At 51.4% G+C, this 22,524-nt stretch overlaps 1 protein-coding gene across 1 annotated transcript in view; it reads right to left on the bottom strand.

Moving 5' to 3' along the window:
* Positions 1-2,870: 2,870 nt before the first annotated feature.
* Positions 2,871-22,524, bottom strand: part of LOC115081012 (nuclear factor 1 X-type-like) — an 86,412-nt gene continuing 66,758 nt past the window's right edge. The window contains 3 exon segments of the mRNA XM_029585519.1: positions 2,871-11,504; positions 14,628-14,719; positions 20,797-20,944. Of these exon segments, the coding sequence (XP_029441379.1) occupies positions 11,490-11,504; positions 14,628-14,719; positions 20,797-20,944 (255 nt within the window). The 3' untranslated portion in view covers positions 2,871-11,489.

Genomic DNA, 22,524 nt, shown 5'->3' with positions numbered 1-22,524 from the left:
TACGCCAATCTGCGTAACGTTTCCATCTGAAGGAATTGTTGCGGCAAGTGGGCGTCTTTCGTGTCGAGAGGAGGGCGTCTTGTATGTGTCGTGGAAGTAGCATCGGCGCTAAGACGTCGTGCTCACCCTCCATGCCATCAGGTGGAGCAAATGGGTTGAGGAGCATCCCGTCTTCCTGAGTTGGCAGAGTTGGGAGATTCTCCAAAAGCTTTGACGGGTGAACTGAGAGTTGTATGAGATATGCGTATCACGGCTGCCTCAGCCAAGCTGGTGCTACGAGAATCATGTCCGCCCTGTCTTGTATGCACTTCTGTACAGTCCATGTAATGAGTGGAATTGGAGGAAAGGTGTTCAGAAGACCCACCGACCATGATAGGAGGAATGCATAATGCGACTCTCTCTTTGGACTGGGTAGAAGAGAGCAAAACCTTCACAGTTTTCAGTTGCTTTCTGTTGCAAAAAGATCTATGCGTGGCCGACCTCACTGGTAGAAGATAGGGTCGGCTACCTCCTGGTCCACTTCCCATTTGAGGGGGTGAAATACTCTGCTGAGTTTGTCTGCTATACTGGGCAGGTAGGTTGCTTGACGTTTGATCGAAGGCTTGGTTGCCTAATCACATCCCAGGGTTGCCTCCTTGCAGAGGACAAAGGAGACTGAGTCTCCTTGCTTGTTTATGTAAAACATGGTGACTTGAATGTCTGTGTGGATCATTATCACCTTCCCCTTCAGAAAGCTCTTGAACACTATTAGTGCATTGCAGATAGCTCTGAGTTCTAACAGGTTGATTTGGCAAATGGTAGGGGTGTGCATTCGTTCCCTAAGAATTGGGAATCCGCAACGTATAGGGCCCTATTCGTTGTATTCGTGGGGAAGCGAAACGTATCGCGATTCCCCACGAATACAACGAATCTTCGCTGAATTATTCGGCTGCCTAGGAGCCAATTTAAACAACCCCCCCCCCTAAGACTTACCAAAACTCCCTGGTGGGCCAGCGGGGGGTCCGGGAGCCATCCCCTGCACTCACATCCTCAGCTGCTGGTTTCAAAATGGCGCCAATAGCCTTTGACCTACTATGTCACAGGGGCTACCGGTGCCATTGGTCAGCCCCTGTCACATGGCCATCGGCACCATCTGGTGCTCCTACCATGTGACAGGAGCTGACCAATGGCACCGGTAGGCCCTGTGACATAGTAAGGGCAAAGGCTATCGGCGCCATTTTGATTACTGGCAGCCGACAGCTGAGTGCAGGAGATTGAACAATTACTCCCTCCTTGCAGCACTCTTCCAATCTCTATCCCCCTCCCTCCATGGAGCACTCTTCCAATCTCTATCCCCTTCCACCATGGAGTACTCTTCCAATCTCTATCCCCCTCTCTCCATGGAGCACTCTTCCAATCTCTACCCCCTCCCTCCATGGAGTACTCTTCCAATCTCTATCCCCCCCTCCCTCCATGGAGTACTCTTTCAATCTCTATCCCCTTCCCTCCATGGAGTACTCTTCCAATCTCTATCCCCCTCCCTCCTTGCAGCACTCTTCCAATCTCTACCCCCCTCCCTCCATGGAGTACTCTTCCAATCTCTATTCCCCTCTCTCCATGGAGCACTCTTCCAATCTCTATCCCCCTCCCTCCATGGAGTACTCTTCCAGTCTCTATCTCCTTCCACCCATGGAGTACTCTTCCAATCTCTATCCTCTCCCCCCATTCAAATACTCTTCCAATCTCTATCCCCTTCCAACCATGGAGTACTCTTCCAATCTCTATCCCCTTCCACCAATTCAAAAATTATTCCAATCTCTATCCCCTTCCAACCATGGAGTACTCTTCCAATCTCTATCCCCCTCCCTCCATGGAGGAGTCTTCCAAACTCTATCCTCTCCCCCCTTTCAAATACTCTTCCAATCTCTATTCCCTTCCACTCATGGAGTACTCTTCCAATCTCTATCCCCCTCCCTCCATGGAGTAGTCTTCCAATCTCTATCCTCTCCCCCCATTCAAATACTCTTCCAATCTCTATTCCCTTCCACCCATGGAGTACTCTTCCAATCTCTATCCTCTCCCCCCATTCAAATACTCTTCCAATATCTATCCCCTTCCACCCATGGAGTACTCTTCCAATCTCTATCCCCCTCCCTCCATGGAGTACTCTTCCAATCTCTATTCCCTTCCACCATGGAGTACTCTTCCAATCTCTATCCCCTTCCACCCATGGAGTACTCTTCCAATCTCTATCCTCTCCCCCATTCAAATAGTCTTCCAATCTCTATCCCCCTCCCTCCATGGAGTACTCTTCCAATCTCTATCCCCTTCCACCCATGGAGTACTCTTCCAATCTCTATCCCACCCATGGAGGACTCTATGCTATATTCATGCTTTATGCATATCAGTGTGATACCTGCAGAAGGCTCTGATTCGGCTGTCTGTGCTGTAGTCAAGCTTTATGCGTAGCAGTGTGATACCTGCAGGAGGCTCTGATTCAGCTGTCCGTGCTGTATTCATGCTTTATGCATAGCAGCGTGATACCTGCAGGAGGCTCTGATTCAGCTGTCCGTGCTGTAGTCATGCTTCGAGGTACGTCAGGGTAATAACGCCTGCATGGCTATGGGTTTTCTGATGATCAGCACCATGGCAGCCCTGTTTTTCCTCACATCCTTAGCAGCAGGAGCCTTCCAAATCTTTACCTGCGCCGCTCCCCTCCAGCACACTGGGCTGGAAGGCTCACCTTAACCCCTCCCCTTTGATTGCGGTGTTGCTGGTGCATAATCTTTTTCCCAGCCTATTGGAAAGGCAGGGCAGGGGTGTGCATGGAGCGTGGCACGGACGATACCGAGCTGCAAGGCTGCTGAATAAGGGAAACGGACAGCCGAGGCTTACAGTCAAGAAAACAATCTTTATTTTATTCAGTTTATGAAGGTGGTGCTCAATGGACTTTTAATTATGGAAAAAAATGTAATTAACACATGCACATTACTGTATTGAGCAAGAGAGGGGAGTTTGGGGGGTGGGAGAGTTTGGGGGCTGGGGGAGTGGGGGTGTGCAAGGGTAGGAGCCTCTCCCCCCCCCCCCCCCCCTGTCTGGCAATGCCCTCGTCTCCCGGCACTGGAAATGGAGCCACGCGATGCTGACGCAGACCCGGTTTCCACCCCCACCGGACAAGGCCGTGGTCCTGATGCCTCCCCCCCCCCCCCCCTCAGAAAAGCAGGGAACTCAAGCCAGGTAAGCAACTGCAGCGGTGCTGGAGAGCCCCCTCTGGCGCAGGGTTTCGGGATACGCAGGGGGGGGGCAGGTTTGCACATTCAGGGTGGAGGCTCTGAAAACCAGGCCCGTTTGTGGCTCCCCAGGGTCCGGAGCTGCCTGACACCCCTTCTCCCCCCCCCCCGGGTGTGGGGTCACGAGAGCCAGCGCTCTGAAGCAAGGCAGCAGAATTACAAAACCTGGACTGGATGGGAAGGGCAGGAGGGGGGGGGGCTGCTGAGTTTCTCGTTCTCATCCCCCCCGGTGCAATAAAATGATTCCCTCCCCCTTTGTGGCTGGGTGCAGGGCGTGTATATATATATAAATATATATATATATATAAATATATATATATATATACTGCAAGATTGGCGCCGCCGCTTCAGGACGCAGGACGAGGCCGGGGGGGGGGGGGGGGGGGGGAGAGAGACGCGTTATGCGGTGGAGGCAGCGCATAGCGAGTCCCTCTCCCGCCCATCCGTGGGTGGAAGCCTTGGAAACCCCCCCCCACAGGCTGGGCCCCCGCTTCACCCCAGGTGACCCGAACAGGGCCATCTGGCGCCGGTTCTGCGGCCCCCCCCGTGTTCGGTGACCCAGTCCCCCTCTCTTACCCCCCTCTCCCCCCCCCTTAGCATGGCAAAGGCTCCATCTCTTCTGGGAGGGGGAGGGGAGGGGGGGAGGCCGTCACGCCATCTTCCCCACCCTACCTCTCCCTCCCCCAGGTGCACCCCCTGGACGCAGCACCCACAGGGGAGAGGGATTTTGCTCACCCCCCACCCTTCCCCCTCTCCCCCCCCCCACCCCCCCACATTTTGTTTCACAGACACAGAAAAACCATTGAAGGGAAAGAAGAAAGCGGCGCAAGCTTTAGGCGAACAAAACCGTACCGGATATATCACATCGACAGCGGCGGGCGGGCGGGGAGGGGGGGGGGGAACACTGTATTCACAGGGAGGGGAGGGGGGAGCAGGGAGGGACGCACGTCGCAAAAAAAAAAATAATAATAATAAACCAAAGGAAGCAATCTGCACCCCCCCCCCCACCCGGCAAGCTGGAAAGACAGTAAAATAACCCCCCCCTTCCAAAAAATAAAGTAGAAAAGCCAGAGACGCGTTTTATTAAGGTGCGGACGGCGGGGGAGGCGTTCAGCCGCGGGCTCGCAGGAGCCTCCTAACGTGAGCCGGCTGCTTCCCTTCTGCGTGCGTTTGGGAGGGGGGGGGGGGGGGTCGTCACCGGAGCCCGGGACCGAAACAAGTCCATCCCCGTCACAAGGACGCCAGCCAAGGCGGGGGCATAAAAGGAGACCTGCCTTCTCCTCCTCCCTGCGCGGCGCCGAAGGAGTTTTACTGCAGGGGTCTCTTCTTACGGCCCCCCCCCCCCACCCATGCTTTCAGTCTGAGGGCAGACGGAGACCCGACCCAATCAGTAGCTCGGGTGCCGTCTTTCCACTCTTGCTGAGGGCTGGGGGGAAGGGGGGGGTCAGCCGTACTCCCAACCCTCCCCCCCCCCCCAAAAAAAAGTCGAAGGCACTGTAGTAAGTGGCCAGTGGTTTGCTGTAAGGCATTGCGATAGGGCAGGCTCGGGGATAAAGATGGAGGTTGCAGGTGCACCCCCCCCCCACCTTAAAAAACAAAACAAAAAAAAACCCATCAGAACTACAACTCCCAGCATGCACTGCAGGTAACACCAGGACCGGATCCATCTGCTTGCTGGATTCTAAGGCAAGGCGGCAACCCTAGGGGAAGTCGCCTCTTTCCAGCCAGACGAGAGAGAAACGATTTACGATCTCCAGGACCCAGGGACCAATTCAAGCCAACGAGATAATTACCACCAGCCGGGCGAACCTTGCACGTGTCACGGGGGCGGCCGCAGCGGGGCGGAAAGGGGAAAGGTCTCCTCTCACCCCGCCACAGCCTTCGCCGTACAGCAAACGCCAGGAGGCTCCATGGCGAGCTGCAGCTCACGCAACGCTCCACGCGAGGAATCCTGCCGAGTGCCTCCACCCCCCCCCCCAGCAAATCTGTAAGACGTACCTTTATCCAGGGTCGCCCTCTCACCTGGGTCATAACAGGAGAGGCCTCTCTCCCCCTCCCTCCACCCCCCCGCCCAACTGCATGTTGGGATATGTAGTTTTCACTTCCCGCTGGGGGATCGCACGACAGCAGGCCTGGATCGGCCTCTCCGGGAGGGACGGGGACCCCGGGATTTTTACTGTAATTAAAAAAAAAAAAAAAAAAAAATGCAGAGAAGCGAACCAGATGAACGTTAAGAAAAAAACATAAAAGCACCATAATATAGAGAACTGGTTTGCGTTTTGTTTTTTTTTTAATGCAATATTTTTCTATGTAGGATTTTATCTCTTTTTTTTTTTTTTTTTTCCCTTTTTAAATTTTGCGTCCGTTTCTGTGAAAATGTGTTGGGGTTTTGTTTTGTTTTTTTTTGTTTGTTTTAAATTCCTTAAAGCGGTCTCATAGCGGAGGAAAGGAGGAAGGGTTAAAAAGAAAAAAAAAAATTATATATATATATATATAAAATCATCCCAAACTAATAAACATTAAAAAAAAAAAAAAAAGCAAAAGAAAAAAAAGAATTAAAAAAATTATATATATATATTTATATAATATATACACATAAAAACCAACCGAAGATAAGAGAGAAAACCTCTCGTATTTTGTTTTATATCCCTTCTGGTGAGGAGATTGGGCAGGTCCATCGAGTTTAGAGTCCCCGGACCCCCAGGGACCTGGTTAAATTCCTTAAATCAAAATAGAACAATATTTGGGTTATTTTTCTTTTTTTTTTTTTCTTTAAAAAAAAAAAAAAAATCTCCTTCCACTCATCTTCTCCTAACAATCTCCAAAATACAAAGATATTTAAAAATTACACCCTCCCACTGCCCCCCCCCCACCCAGAACAATACATCCAACATTGCACGCGACTTCATCGGGGGGGGGGGGGGGGGGAGAGGGGGTGCGATTTGGATTTAAAGTGTCTTTTTTTTTTTCTCCTTCTTTCTCCCCCACGGAACCGTTTTCCCCCCCCCACAGATGGCGCCGCACGCTCAGACACCATAAAGCCCCCACCCCACCTTCTCTTTGCGTGCCGGTGGGGAGGGGGGGGCGTTTCCTCGTTCCGGGCCGCTCGCTGGTTTCCTCCGCTTTTAGGGAGGTGGCGCGCACGTGGTCGGTAACGGGCGGCCCGGGGTGGGGGGGGTGGGGTTTACGGGGGTCGCCGAGCCGGGCACGGTTTTTTTTTGTCCCCCCACCCCCGCGCGCACCCGACGGGTAGAAAACACGTAGCGGCAAGCGGAGACCGGCGACCCCGCGCTTAACGAAAGAGGTACTGACCCCCCCTCCCCCCCCTCTCTCAGCACGAAGCAAGATTTCAACCGTAAATCCGGGGGGGGGGGGGGGGGGGGTGGCCACGCGTCAACACTTCAGCGGTTAAAAACGGATCTGGTGAGCGGGGAAACCCGCAGCGCTCGGCCCCCGACCACGGTTCAAACTTCCCTTACCACAAACAGATTTATTTTCACTTGGAGGGGGCGGGGGGTGGGGGGGTAGTTAAAGAGAGAGCGAGACATTACTTGAGCAATGCCCCGGGGGAGTCCCGGAAGCCATTAAGAAGGCCTGGAGAGACCGGCGCCGGTCCATCCCCGTAGCCGACAGGGCAAAGCAGCGCCTGCTTGACCAGCCACGCGCAGCCTGGACAGCGAGGGCCGTGACCTGCTCTGTGTCCGCCAGCCCTCAAAGCTTTAGCAAAGGACCCAAACTGCTCCTCTCACTCCCCCCCCCTCCCCCGCCCAAGGAAGGCCGGGTGCATAACGGCGCTTGAGCTGAGTCTCCAAGGGAAGGGGCAGAGAGGAAAAAAATCTGTCATTTAAAATCGGCACGTGGTTACGAGGGATGCCCAGGAGAGAGCAATTAGCCAGGAAGGAGATGCAAGAATCTCATGTCTGCGGGCTTTAGAGTAGCTTTTTAGCATAGGTTTGCAAGCATACGTCCATGGGCGTCCGACAGCACCCAAAGCCTTCCGCTGTCACTCATCACGGAGAAAAAAAAAAAAACCTGTTTAACGTGACCTATTGCATTTTTGTTCGTTTTAAGGTGCGACGTCGTACGCGTTTTCTTTCCGTGTTTCAGTGGCCTGTAGCTAAACCCAATTTTACTGGCTAAGACCCCCGGCTACGGGCTAATCTAAGGTGTAGGGAGGGACGGACTCTCGCTGAAAAGATTTCCTCTCCTCAAGCTAAACACTAATTAAAAAAAAAAAAACCAAAAACCAAAACCAAAACTATTTTGCAGAAAAACCAAAAAAATGAAGCCTAACTAAATGGTCTCAACACAGTCAAGTCAAAGGAAGACTGTTGCTTACATTATAAAAGGATCACTTCATGCCTCAGTCCTTTACACCAAGTGATGCAGGGATGGGTCTATCGGCCTATGGAGAGACATTAATCTGTGCTGGTGACACAGAGGCGAGTGTATCAGTCTACAGAGAGACATTAATCTGTGTGGGTGATACAGGGCGGGTGTATCAGTCTATAGAGAGACATTAATCTGTGCTGGTGACAAAGAGGCGGGTGTATCGGTCTATAGAGAGACATTAATCTGTGCTGGTGACAAAGAGGCGGGTGTATCGGTCTATAGAGAGACATTAATCTGTGCTGGTGACACAGAGGCGAGTGTATCAGTCTATAGAGAGACATTAATCTGTGTGGGTGATACAGGGCGGGTGTATCAGTCTATAGAGAGACATTAATCTGTGCTGGTGACAAAGAGGCGGGTGTATCGGTCTATAGAGAGACATTAATCTGTGCTGGTGACACAGAGGTGGGTGTATCAGTCTATAGAGAGACATTAATCTGTGCTGGTGACAAAGAGGCGGGTGTATCGGTCTATAGAGAGACATTAATCTGTGCTGGTGACACAGAGGTGGGTGTATCAGTCTATAGAGAGACATTAATCTGTGTGGGTGATACAGGGCGGGTGTATCAGTCTATAGAGAGACATTAATCTATGCAGGTGACACAGGACAGGTGTATCGGTCTACAGAGAGACATTGATCTGTGCGGGTGACATAGGGCAGGTGTATCGGTCTATAGAGACATCGATCAGTGCGGGTGACACAGGGACGGGTGTATCAGTCTATAGAGAGACATTAATCTGTGCGGGTGTAACAGGAACGGGTGTGTCAGTCTATAGAGAGACATTAATCTGTGCGGGTGACACGGGAACGGGTGTGCCAGTATAGAGAGACATTAATCTGTGCGGGTGACACAGGAACGGGTATGTCAGTCTATAGAGAGACAATAATCTGTGCGGGTGACATGGGGGCAGGTGTATCAGTCTAGAGAGAAACATTAATAATGTGCGGGTGACACGGGGGCAGGCGTATCAGTCTACAGAGAGACATTACTCTGTGCGGGTGACACAGGGCGGGTGTATCGGTCTACAGAGAGACAATCTGTGCGGGTGACACGGGGACGGGTGTATCAGTCCATAGAGAGTCAATCTGTGCGGGTGACACGGGGACGGGTGTATCAGTCTATAGAGAGTCAATCTGTGCGGGTGACACGGGGATGGGTGTATCAGTCTATAGAGAGACATTAATCTGTGCGGGTGACACGGGAACGGGTGTGTTAGTCTATAGAGAGACAATGATCTGTGCGGGTGACACGGGGGCAGGTGTATCAGTCTATAGAGAAACATTAATCATGTGCGGGTGTCACAGGGCTGGTGTAACAGTCTACAGAGTGACATTAATCTGTGCAGGTGACACAGGAAGGGTGTATCAGTCTATAGAGAGATATTAATCTGTGCGGGTGACACAGGGACTGGTGTATCAGTCTATAGAGAGACAATCTGTGCGGGTGACACGGGGACGGGTGTATCAGTCCATAGAGAGTCAATCTGTGCGGGTGACACGGGGACAGGTGTATCAGTCTATAGAGAGTCAATCTGTGCGGGTGACACGGGGATGGGTGTATCAGTCTATAGAGCGACATTAATCTGTGCAGGTGACAAGGGGATGGGTGTATCAGTCTATAGAGAGACATTAATCTGTGCGGGTGACATGGGGATGGGTGTATCAGTCTATAGAGCGACATTAATCTGTGTGGGTGACAAGGGGACGGGTGTATCAGTCTATAGAGAGACATTAATCTGAGCGGGTGACATGGGGACGGGTGTATCAGTCTATAGAGAGACATTAATCTGTGCAGGTGACACGGGGACGGGTGTATCAGTCTATAGAGAGACATTAATCTGTGCAGTTGACACGGGAACGGGTGTATCAGTCTAAAGAGAGACATTAATGTGTGGGTGACACAGGGACGGGTGTATCAGTCTATAGAGAAACATTAATCTGTGCGGGTGACACAGGGACTGGTGTATCAGTCTACCGAGTGACATTAATCTGTGCAGGTGACACAGGGACGGGTGTATCAGTCTTTAGAGAGATATTAATCTGCGCGGGTGACACAGGGACTGGTGTATCAGTCTATAGAGAGACAATCTGTGTGGGTGACACAGGACGGGTGTATCAGTCTATAGAGAGACATTAATCTGTGCGGTTGACACAGGACGGGTGTATCAATTGTGAGGGAGTGACCATCAGCAGGTCTGGGGGAAGGAGTCATTGGGCTCCTGGGAGGAATCAGTCAACTTTTGGGTTGATTTAGTGTGTTCAAGGGAGGGGTCACGGGGCTAGTGAGATGAGTTAGTGGGTTTGGCCCTTGCAGAATGTTTCTGCTGTTTTTAACAGACTCTACATAATTCTCAAATGTTCGATGGTGTGTGAGTGTTTGGGGAAAAGGTAGATTTTTACCATTCTTCCTTTCGCAAAGGGATTCCATGCCCCCCACAGGTTATATTCAGCATTGTACATAGATCTCTGCCAACGAACAACACAGGAAAAGCGCAAAGATTCATCGATAATGGTTCCCCCCCTCCCAAAAAAAAAAAAAATTCTCAACCACTGCTTTACCCCATCAATCCCCAAGGCTGGTATACAAACCAATGACACTCTGCTCAGGGGCATGACCCCCTTTCTTCCCCCCGCCCCTTTAGGGTCTGTATGCCCAGGAAGGGATTAGGTGGGATACGCCTGTGGCTGACTGCAGGCCACCTAATCCCTTCCTGGGCATACAGAATTGGCTGTGGGCTTAAACGAACTCAAGCCCACAGCCAATTCACGGAACCCAGAGGCAGGAAGTGATGTCAGTGGTGGGTGTGTATGAGTCCAGCAGCCACGACCTCATTTCCTATCTCCAGATTTCACAAGATATGGCCACCACCATGACTGCCCACAGCAGCCACGGTGAGAGAGAGAGAGAGCAGACGCCTCCCAGGCACCCCCCCACCCGCCCCCCGATCTGTCACCAAACGACTGCTGTTTCACCGAACCGCCGGCTTGGCCCTCTAGAGCAAAGCGAGGGCCGGCGGAAGAGAGGGGCGTTAGGGAGTCAGAACCTGCCTATTATAGTGAAATCAGTCTTCCTAAGGAGCCGAGCATAAAATGGGGGTAAACCCCCATCAGTACCTCTGGCGCACCCCCCCCCCCCCCCCCCACACACAAAATCTGTGGGCTCCTGCAGGTTTATATACGGAGGAGCCCGTTCCCTCCGCCAAAGCACCATCGCCTTCCTCACAACTAGAGCTACGCCATCAGGTCATAGTCCGGGGGAGGAGGGGGGGCGGGGGGGAGAGGAAGAGGAAAAGCGAGCGATGCCCGACCAAGCGTTCGCCAGTTCTCTGCATGCGGACGAGTCCCACCGGTTTGTTTGTTTGTTTTTTTAAATTCTCGATTCCTTTTGTTTTGATGCTCGGCGTGGTGGTGGTGGTGGTGGTGGTGGTGCGGGTCGGATGATTCTCCAGCATCCCTCTCAGTAGGAGCCCGACATGCGTAACGAGTCTTTGCCAGTCCTCGGCGGGCCACGGCCTTTCACCACGGAAACGCGACTTCTCTGCGCGCGCGCAGCTCGCGTCGCGGTTCTTTCGACCTTCTCCAGTTTCCTTTTTTTTTCCCCTCCCCCCTTCCTTATCTTCTCGCCGTGCGTGGTCGAGAGCCGATGATACAATTTGTCAGGTTATTTTTCTTCTTTTGTTTTGTCTTTTCGTCGCCTGGTGGACTTTTTTTTTTAAATTTCTTTTGTTACTCCTGTTGTTGTTTTTTTGTTGTTGTTTTTTTTTAAGATTTTAAATTTTCATATTTTTTTTTTTTTTTGCAGATGTAAAATTTCTCAAGATCTCTCGTCAGAGGAACCAGGACTGAAAAAAGAAGAAAAAGTCAAGCAGAGAGAAAATAAGTGCTGTTTTCACGCTCAGGTGCACAACAAAAACCAAAAAAAAACAACCCACGAGAATTAAAATACATTTCCCTTGCATGGGTTTCTGGCCGCGTGCGGGAGCGCTCCCGTCACGCACACAAAACCCGGAGGTCTGCCTCGCTTTGCAGGCTGGCGCGGCATGGAAAACTCCACGGGATAAGCAGCGCGCGGTATTCCAGCGGGTCCCTCCCACCCACGCCCACCCACAGCCAGTCCAGCTTCCTAGGAGATGCGCAATGAATGTCATGCACGAGATAGACCCGCACCTATGCGGTCTGCACTGCATGGAACTTAATCTCGTGCATCCTGGATTTCCCGGACGGGTTCGGGAACCCCTGCGCGCTCTTGTTCCACGGCACGGAAGGTTCCAAGACGTGGCACTAACCCCCTCCCCCTCCCTTAGTGCGGGGGATGCGAAGGCACGCAGGGCATTCCCGATGCATTAATTCATCCAGGTAAGCAAAGGCAGAGAGAGCCGGAGGGAGGTGAATTCGGAGCCTGCGAATCCAAGGGGCGTCACGAGGGGGCGCTCGGAGCCCACGTTAAGGTCAGCAAAAAAAAAAATAATGTATTTTGGTAAAATCACAGGGCATGGCTCGGTTCTAAACTCACAGGAATTCCATCTCCTCCCAGACGCGGTGGAGTTTTTCCCTCGGACTGACAGGGGCGGCCATGCCCTCCCCAGACTGAAACGAATGGGACCGGAAAGTCGGAGCATGGAAACGCATCTCATGCAAGGTCCATGCGGATATGCTGAGAGCCCGAACCGCCCTGGGGCTCACCGGGGCTCACTCTGGCAAGGGGAAATCCGTGCCAGGGGGCAAACCCAGGACCGGATCAAGCCACTTGGGTTGACCTGGGCTGGGGCAGTTACTCTACTGCCCCCCCCCCCCCCACCTTCTCCCTAAGGATGCTGCCTCGGCTTGGGAGGGAAAGTCAACGCATGGCTTCTGCTGGGAGTACCATTGCCGCCCCCCCCCAAATCATTATTTAATTAGTTTAGTATGGGGGGGGGGAAGGTGAGGGTAAGGGAGTGGGATATTAAATCAGCAGGGAGGGTGGTAGTGGCTGGTGGTGGGGTAGGATGGTTTCTTGCCCGGGGCAGAGAGCGAGTCATAGATCGCTGGGGGGGGGGGGGGGGTGTGGATGCCTCTCGCAAACTTTCCTGAAACTTCTCACGACCCGCCAGGCATGCGGCTGCACTCCCCCCCCCCCCCCTCCAGTGCAGGCGGGGCCCCTCCCTGGCAAGCAAGAGGTTTAAACAAAGACAAGAATTCAAACCAGGCCGCTAAGAAAATATTATTAGAATAAATATTTCCAACTCCCTCTCCTCTCTCTTCCCCCCCTTTACAGCTCCCCCTCCCCCATCTGGCTTTGGTGGGGGGGGGGGAGTTACCTTGTTCTGGAGCTTTCCACCTGGACCCCTCTCCCTCCCCAAGGAAGAAAAATGAAACCCGTTTAAAACTCCCCCTCCCTCCCCCCCCCCCACCACTCACTCAGCTGCGGGAGAGGCCTGGAAAGGTCCCGGCTTCCCGCTCTCTCCTGTGGTGGTGGTGGGTGGGGGGGGGGGGGTTATGTTTTTTTTTGTTTTAATAAGAGAGCGGGGGCTGCTGTACGGGGAAAAAGCAGAAATGAAATCCGAGGCCTCTCTCCTCCCCGCGTAACCCGAGCGCATTCCTCCACATGAAGCCTCTCTCTTGGCAGGGGCCCCCGTAAGCCTGACCCAGGCCCTCCCTCCCTTCTCAAGTCCAAGTTCATCTGGGTGTTGACGACACGTCTGGTTGCCGTTGGAAACCAGACGGGGCAGACGTGACCGGGGTGGTGGTGGGGGGGGGGGGGGGTGGGGGGGAGCATCAGGGTCTGGGGTGGAGGGAAAAGAGAGAGAGAAAAAGTTTCTCCTTAAGGTCTTGCGCCTCCCATCCACCCCCTCTCCCTCTCTCCTCCGGCCACTAGAGCGCCCCACGGACGAACTTTCAAAGCTTCTGAACCAAACTCTCCCCCTGCTCTACTGCGCCCCTTTCAAATGATTTTTTAGACCGCGGAGGGATTCTGGCCCCTTCCGCTCACCCGCAGGGTGGGAGACCCGTGTCACCCCCACAGCTGTGAAGCCACGGAATCAGTGGATAAAAACAGTTCTGTGACTCGGGAGCCTGCCTTTGACCACGCTTCGCACGCGCTACGTCCGAGCCAGGCCGCGATCATGAGACACCAGAGGCCTGCACTGAGACACGAGAGCCACGCTGTGACCATGTGACACCAGAGGCCTGCGCTCTGGCACCAGAGCCACGCTGTGACCATGTGACACCAGAGGCCTGCGCTGTGACACCAGGCCACGCTGTGACCATGTGACACCAGAGGCCTGCGCTGTGACACCAGAGCCACGCTGTGACCATGTGACACCAGAGGCCTGCGCTGTGACACCAGAGCCACGCTGTGACCATGTGACACCAGAGGCCTGCAGTAAGCCACGCTGTGACCATGTGACACCAGAGGCCTGCACTGAGATATCAGAGCCATGTTGTGTCCATGTGACACCAGAGGCCTGTGCTGTGACAAGAGAGCCACGCTGTGACCATGTGACACCAGAGGCCTCTGCTGTGACATGAGAGCCACGCTGTGACACCAGAGGCCTGTGCTGTGACCATATGACACCAGAGGAGCCATGCTGTGACTGTGTGACACCAGAGGCCTGTGCTGTGACAAGAGAGCCACGCTGTAACCATGTGACACCAGAGGAGCCACGCTGTGACTGTGTGACACCAGAGGCCTGTGCTGTGACAAGAGAGCCATGCTGTGACTGTGTGACACCAGAGGCCTCTGCTGTGACATGAGAGCCACGCTGTGACCATGTGACACCAGAGGAGCCACGCTGTGTCCATGTGAAACCAGAGGCTTGTGCTGTGACAAGAGAGCCATGCTGTGACCATGTGACACCAGAGGAGCCATGCTGTGACTGTGTGACACCAGAGGCCTGTGCTGTGACATGAGAGCCACGCTGTAACCATGTGACACCAGAGGAGCCACGCTGTGTCCATGTGACACCAGCAGGATAGGTCCAGCTTACCTGAGACTGCTGGGGGATGTTCAGAAAGTTGCTGTCCCGGGGTCCGATGCCGACAAACCTGTTGGCAGGGGAGGAGGCTGCCGCTGAGAATGCTGTGCAGAGAGAGACACGGAGGTGAGGGGCAAGGGGAGGACAGAGAGAGAGAGAGAGAGAGAGAGAGAAGTTTTACTAACCATCAAACACACATCTGGCTAGGGACTGACATACACCCAACACTGCACACACACACACACCTATCACCTATACGTACAGCCACCCCTAATACACACACACACACACACACCTATTGCACATACGCACAGCCAATCCTAACACACACACACACACACCTATTGCACATACACACAGCCAATCCTAACACACACACACACACACCTATCACATAAATGCACAGCCTAACACACAAACAGACCTCACTCACCTATCACACGTGACAAATACACACAGCCATCTCTAACAAACACACATAACAAATACACACACAGACCTATCACACATACACACAGCCATCTCTAACACACATACAATTACACACACACACACATATATGCACAGCCACTAACACACAAACAGGCCTCACACACCTATCACACAGACACACAACACAAACACAGACCTATCACCTATACGTACAGCCACCCCTAAAACACACACACACACACACACACACCTATTGCACATACGCACAGCCAATCCTTACACACACAGACCCATCACACATATACACAGCCATCTCTAACACACATACAATTACACAAAAACCTATCACATATATGCACAGCCACTAACACACAAACAAGCCTCACACACCTTTCACACAGACACACATCACACACCTATCACACAGACACACATCACACAGACCTATCAGACATACACACAGCCATCTCTAACACACACACAGAAATACACAAACAGACCTGTCGCACCTACGCACAGTCACCCCAACGCACACACACAGACACCACAAATACACACACAGACCCTATCATATAGTCCTGTGTCACAGGCTCTGCCAGTTCTGAATGTAAAGGTTCCATGCATGCACATCCCTAGCTCGCACCTAACGCGCACAGGCTGTCATTTCTGAACATATGACTTCATTCTTTGCATAAACTCACACACACAGCCAGCAGACACCTAACACAGACACAGGCTCTGCCCCTCTGTCTATCCCCCAGGGCACGTAAGCACACAGCAACTGCAATGGAAGATGAGTTAATGTTGAAACATGATGGAGAAACTGAATTTCAGACGGCGCTGATGGGAGGCATGCAGAGCTGCCCGTACGAGCCCCTCGGCAAAGGGGTGAGGGCTCCGAGTTCTAATTCAGACCATTACAGCTTTCCAGGAAACGTCTCTCCACCCTCCCAGATTCAGAAGCCACATCCAACGAGCTTTCAGCACGAACACGGGCCGAAGACGGAGAGGGGTTCGTCTTGCCACCTGCGTAGGAGGACAGAGACCACCCCAGGGTCAAGGAACCCCCCCCCCCCCGGGCAAGGAAGAAATCCTAAGAAGATGTTAGGGGCTGGCTTCACGATACTGCAGCGCAGGCAGGTTAAATGCTAATTTTAGGGGGTGGGGGGTGGGTGGGTTATGGTCTGCTTTTTGCAATGTGGGGCAGAACCGACGACAGCCGACTGTGCACACACACACACACACACACACACACACACACACGAGGGAGAACCCCTCCCGCAGTCGCAGACTCAAATGGAACTGTCCGGAAAAAAAAGCCGCCGTCCCAAAATCCACGAGGATGAGGGGGAACGAAGAAGATCCCCCCCCCCCTTCCACCTATTCCTCAGCCCGAGGGTCCAGGACACCGCCTTCTTTGGGGACCCCACTCCACTTCTGTGCACCCGTAGGGTCTCCAGATCTGCGCAAAGGACCGGCACGCCTCAGGCAGCGGTGCCCCATGCCGGCTCTCCTCCCAACCGAGCCACCAAGTACGCGGGAAATCAACTAAGAGCATCCAGCAAGGGGGGAGTAAGGGATGTAACGCCCAGCACCGGGATCCCGGGGCTTCGGTGGCTGAGGGAAGCGAGTGTTGCACTAACAGCGTCTGTGCGCCGAGGGTCCTCTGCTGGGCCAGAGTGGGGGCATCCATGACTACTGGAAGTAGCTTTGTTCAATATGTGTGTGTCCATGCACCTCCCAGGTGAGGCAATCCAATCGACAGGCAGTTACCAATCGGGTTAGATTTCTCTTCCATTTCATGTGTGCATGTGTTGTGGTGAGAGTGTGTGTACACATGTCTTTCTACTTCTGGATGTGTTATGGTGAGATGTGTATATGGGTGTGTGTGTGTGTGTGTGTGTGTATGTGTATGAGTGTGTACAGATGATGTGTGTGTGTGTTCATGTCTCTGTGCCTCTGGATGCGTTATGGTGAGATCCGTGTGTATATGGGTGTGTGCATGAGTATGTACAGGAGGTGTGTGCGTGTGTTCATGTCTTTGTGCCTCTGGGTGTGTTATGGTGAGATCTGTGTGTATATGGGTGTGTGTGTGTGTACAGGTGTGCGTGTGTTCATGTCTTTGCACCTCTGCATGTGTTATAGTGAGATCTGTGTGTATATGTGTGTGTGTGTGTGTACAGGTGTACGTGTGTTCATGTCTTTGTGCATCTGGGTGTGTTATAGTGAGATCTGTGTGTATATGGGTGTGTGTGTGTGTGTGTACAGGTGTGCGTGCATTCAAGTCTTTGTGCCTCTGGGTGTATTACGGTGAGATCTGGGTGTATATGGGTGTGTGTGTGTGTGTTACAGGTGTGCGAGTGTTCATGTCTTTGTGCCTCTGGGTATATTATGGTGAGATCTTTGTATATATGGGTGTGTGTGTGTGTGTACAGGTGTACGTGTGTTCATGTCTTTGTGCATCTGGGTGTGTTATAGTGAGATCTGTGTGTATATGGGTGTGTCTGTGTGTGTGTACAGGTGTGCGTGCATTCAAGTCTTTGTGCCTCTGGGTGTATTACGGTGAGATCTGGGTGTATATGGGTGTGTGTGTGTGTGTTACAGGTGTGCGAGTGTTCATGTCTTTGTGCCTCTGGGTATATTATGGTGAGATCTTTGTATATATGGGTGTGTGTGTGTGTGTGTGTGTGTACAGATGTGCATGTGTTCATATCTTTGTGCCTCTGGGAGTATTACGGTGAGATCTGTGTGTATATGGGTGGGTGTGTGTGTTCATGTCTTTGTGCCTCTGCATGTGTTATGGTGAGATCTGGGTGTATATGGGTGTGTGTGTTTGTGTTACAGGTGTGCGAGTGTTCATGTCTTTGTGCCTATGGGTGTATTATGGTGAGATCTATATGTATATGGGTGTGTACTGTAGGTGTGTGCATGTGTGCATGTCTTTCTGCCTCTGGGTGTCTTATGGTGAGTTGTGTGTATATGGGGGGTCTGTGTGTGTGTACAGGTGTGTATGTGTGTTCATGTCTTTGTGCCTCTGCATGTGTTATGGTGAGATATTTACAATATGGGTGTGTGCATGAGTTATGTACAGGAGGTGTGTGCGTGTGTTCATGTCTTTGTGCCTCTGAGTGTATTATGGTGAGATCTGTATGTATATGGGTGTGTGTAAGAGTGTGTACTGTATGTGTGCACGTGTGTTCATGTCTTTGTGCATCTGGGTGTGTTATGGTGAGTTGTGTGTATATGGGGGGGTCTGTGTGTGTGTACAGGTGTGTATGTGTGTTCATGTCTTTGTGCCTCTGCATGTGTTATGGTGAGATATTTACAATATGGGTGTGTGCATGAGTTATGTACAGGAGGTGTGTGCGTGTGTTCATGTCTTTGTGCCTCTGAGTGTATTATGGTGAGATCTGTATGTATATGGGTGTGTGTAAGAGTGTGTACTGTATGTGTGCACGTGTGTTCATGTCTTTGTGCCTCTGGGTGTGTTATGGTGAGTTATGCGTATATGGGGGGTCTGTGTGTGTGTACAGGTGTGTATGTGTGTTCATGTCTTTGTGCCTCTGCATGTGTTGTGGTGAGATCTGTGTGTATATGGGTGTGTGCATGAGTATGTACAGGAGGTGTGTGCGTGTGTTCATGTCTTTGTGCCTCTGGGTGTGTTATGGTGAGAAATGTGTATATGGGTGTGTGTATGAGTGTGTACAGGAGGTGTGTGCGTGTGTTCATGTCTTTGTGCCTCTGGGTGTATTATGGTGAGATCTGTATGTATATGGGTGTGTGTAAGAGTGTGTACTGTAGGTGTGTGCATGTCTTTGTGCCTCTGGGTGTGTTATGGTGAGTTGTGTGTATGTGGGGGGTCTGTGTGTGTGTACAGGTGTGTATGTGTGTTCATGTCTTTGTGCCTCTGCATGTGTTATGGTGAGATATTTACAATATGGGTGTGTGCATGAGTATGTAGAGGGAATGTGTGCATGTGTTCATGTCTTTGTGCCTCTGAGTGTGTTATGGTGAGAAATGTGTATATGGGTGTGTGTATGAGTGTGTACAGGAGGTGTGTGTGTGTGTGTTCATGTCTTTGGGTGTATTATGGTGAGATCTGTATGTATATGGGTGTGTGTAAGAGTGTGTACTGTATGTGTGTGCGTGTGTTCATGTCTGGGTGTGTTATGGTGAGTTATGTGTATATGGGGGGGGTCTGTGTGTGTGTACAGGTGTGTATGTGTGTTCATGTCTTTGTGCCTCTGGGTGTGTTATGGTGAGTTATGTGTATATGGGGGGGTCTGTGTGTGTGTACAGGTGTGTATGTGTGTTCATGTCTTTGTGCCTCTGCATGTGTTGTGGTGAGATCTGTGTGTATATGGGTGTGTGCATGAGTGTGTACAGGAGGTGTGTGTGTGTGTTCATGTCTTTGTGCCTCTGGGTGTGTTATAGTGAGATCTGTGTGTATATGGGTGTGTGTGTGTGTATGAGTGTGTACAGGAGGTGTGTGCGTGTGTTTATGTCTTTGTGCTTCTGGGTGTGTTATGGTGAGATCTGTGTGTATATGGGTGTGGTGTGTGTGTGCATGAGTGTGTACAGGAGGTGTGTGCATGTGTTCATGTCTTTGTGCCTCTGGGTGTATCTTGTTTTGTGTGTGTATGAGTGTGTACAGGAGGTGTGTGCGTGTGTTCATGTCTTTGTGCCTCTGGGTGTGTTATAGTGAGATCTGTGTGTATATGTGGGTGTGTCCTTGCACACATGTGCGCTCGGTGTCTCTATTCCAGCTGCACTTTTGATCCCTGCTTTGCACTACTGATATTTAAACCATTTTTTTCCTAAATATCCTTCTGCAGCACTTTATGGGGAAAAAAAAAAAAAAGACATGAAAATTCAAAAAAATTGAAATGAAAACAAAAAGAAAAGAGGGAGTCCCCCCTGAAGGTTTGCAGAGAGAGAGAAATGAAGGAGGGGCTCCCTGCGCCCCAGTTAATGGGTCCTCCCCACCCCCCTGCGGCCGAGTCATGGGATGCAGAAGCTGGGTGGGTGCCAGTGAGAGAGATGATCCCAAATTAAAAGTCTGAATGTGCAGGAACGGCATGAGCCCACGTGGCCCCCTGTAACCTCCTCCATCCCCTCAGCTGACCCCACTTCCTGCCCCCGTATCACTTCCTTCCTCCCCCAACCCACAGGCGGGCACACCGACGCGCAGGCAGTGCACGCTGGGACATGTGGCCCTTCGTTTCCACCTCCCTGCCTCACTCTGCCAACCCCCCCACCCTGCACACACACACACACACACACACACCCTCCTCTGCTTGTGGAACAACTGGTAACACCAGGGCCGGACTGGCCCATCTCTGAGAAAAATGGAGCCACCACCTGACCACCCCCCCAATTCAGCCTGGAGATGCCGACCCAGCCCTGTTGTTGCCACCGAGGCATGCTGGGAGATGTAGTCTCAGGGATGAAGTCCCTGCATGCAACTGGGGCAACACCAGGCAACTGGTGCAACCTCTCTGGGGGGGGGGGGGGGGAGGGGAGGGAGATGGGAAACCAGTGAGGGGGTGAAGGGGGCCAGGTGACCCGGTGGAGGTGGTGGTCCTCCCCTCCCCCCTCTCCTTCCCTCCCCACCCCTGTTCTGAATGACACTGCTTCCCCTCCTCCACCTCTTCTTTCCCGTTCCTCCTCTCCCTCCCCCCCCCCCACTTCACGCTTGAGGAAGTTGGGGGGGGGGCGAGAAGGTCGTGGGGTTGTGAGCGCCACTTACATAGTGTCGTAGCTGCTGAGACTCCGCCCTCTGGGGTACTGCTGGTGGATTTTGGGTCGGACATAGGAAGGGGCACGGGTCGGGCCACAGGCGGTGGGGGCGGCAGCAAAAATGACCCCGTGACCTTGCCCTGACCACTGCCGTTGGGCTGTGAACAAGAGAAATAGAGCGAGGCATGAACGAGGTTTAGAACAGAATAGGCAATTTTAAAGTTGCAGTACCCTTCACTTTTATTTTTTGGAGGGGGGGTGGGAGGGATTTTTTTTTTAGCTGGGGAGATAGGAGTGGGATTTTTTTGTATTGGGGGGGGGTATCTTTCCTTTGTGAAATGTGTAAATTAAAAAAAAAATTTAAAATTTTTTAAAAAATTTCCTTGCGACCCGAATTCCTCCGGCACCCGATGACTTTCTGTTTAATTTTTTTTTTTAAATAAAAGTTGTAAAAACATGGACTGCTTGCCCAATAGAACAGCTTCGCTCATATCCCCCCCAACCCCCCTTTTACCTCGTCCCCTCTACCCCACAGTATGAGTTCATGGTGTGAATATAGAGAGAATAACAGCTGAAGGTACTGGGAACCAGCTCTGCCACATGCTGGTCCTTGAAGGGAATAGAGTTACAGCCCACTCACCGAGGAAAAAAAAATCTCTCTGTCTTTATTTCCATTAAATAAATGTATACAGTTGTGTGCAAAAGTTTAGACAACCCCTGGTCAAACTGTTATGTTTCAATGGGTCTCTGAGTGAACAGAAGCTGACGCAACCTCCGCGTGGTACAAAATTAAGCACAACATATCTTTCTGCAAATTTGAATGCCTAATTACTATTCATTTTCTGATTCTGACAGATTGAAAATATTAATAATGGCATGTGAAAAAGTCTGGACACCCTTTCAGTTGAGTTATTTCTACTTTAATTAATTTAAAAAAAATAAAAAAAAAAAAGGTCTTCAGTTAGTCAGGTGGAGACAATTCAGTTATTGAACAAATACCCTGACTCTTCCAGCCTCTCAGGTTGTGACTGTTATGTCTACTTTCAACAACCATGGGCTTCCTCTAAGCAGCTGATCATTTGAAAATGACGTTCATTCACTCTTACAAAGCAGCGGAAGCCTATAAAAAATAAAGGCTTCCAGCTAGCAATTTCAACTGTCAGAAACATTGTTAAGAAACAACAAAAAAGTTACAAGGAACTGCTGAAGGTGAAGTCAAGATCTGGAAGCAGGAGTGAATAGTGGTTGTACAGGAGCAGCTTGCGAACCAGGGAAGCCAGGATTGAGATCCTGCTGCCACTGCTTGGGCAAGTCACTTGCCTAGAGTACAAACTTAAGACTGTGAGCCCTCCGGGGACAGGGGAAATGCCTGCACTACCTGAACCCAATCCACTTTGAAGTGCCTGAAAGGAAAAAAGAATCTCCGACTGAACTGCCCAAAAACTGGCCAGATTTGCAAAACAGAATCCGCTGCAGATTACCTGCTAAAATATGTTTAGCTGGCACGGTTGTCTGCAACGATCTGCCTGGGAGAGTTATTAGAAGAAGATATTTCTAAGACCTCATCAAAAAAAATCAACATTGTTTAAACTATGCAAAACAAAACCTCGATAAGCCTGAAACATTTTGGAAGAAAGTACTTTGTACAGATGTAACAAAAACTGAACTGTTCTGCCACAAGAACACAAAATACTGTAGTAACTTCCTTTTTTTTTTTAATTTTATATTTCTGACAGTT

The sequence above is a fragment of the Rhinatrema bivittatum genome, chromosome 19 (genome assembly GCF_901001135.1).
Source record: "Rhinatrema bivittatum chromosome 19, aRhiBiv1.1, whole genome shotgun sequence".
Lineage (NCBI taxonomy): Eukaryota > Metazoa > Chordata > Amphibia > Gymnophiona > Rhinatrematidae > Rhinatrema > Rhinatrema bivittatum.
Note: the sequence above shows the minus strand (reverse complement) of the source record. Positions and strands in the feature narration are given on the sequence as shown.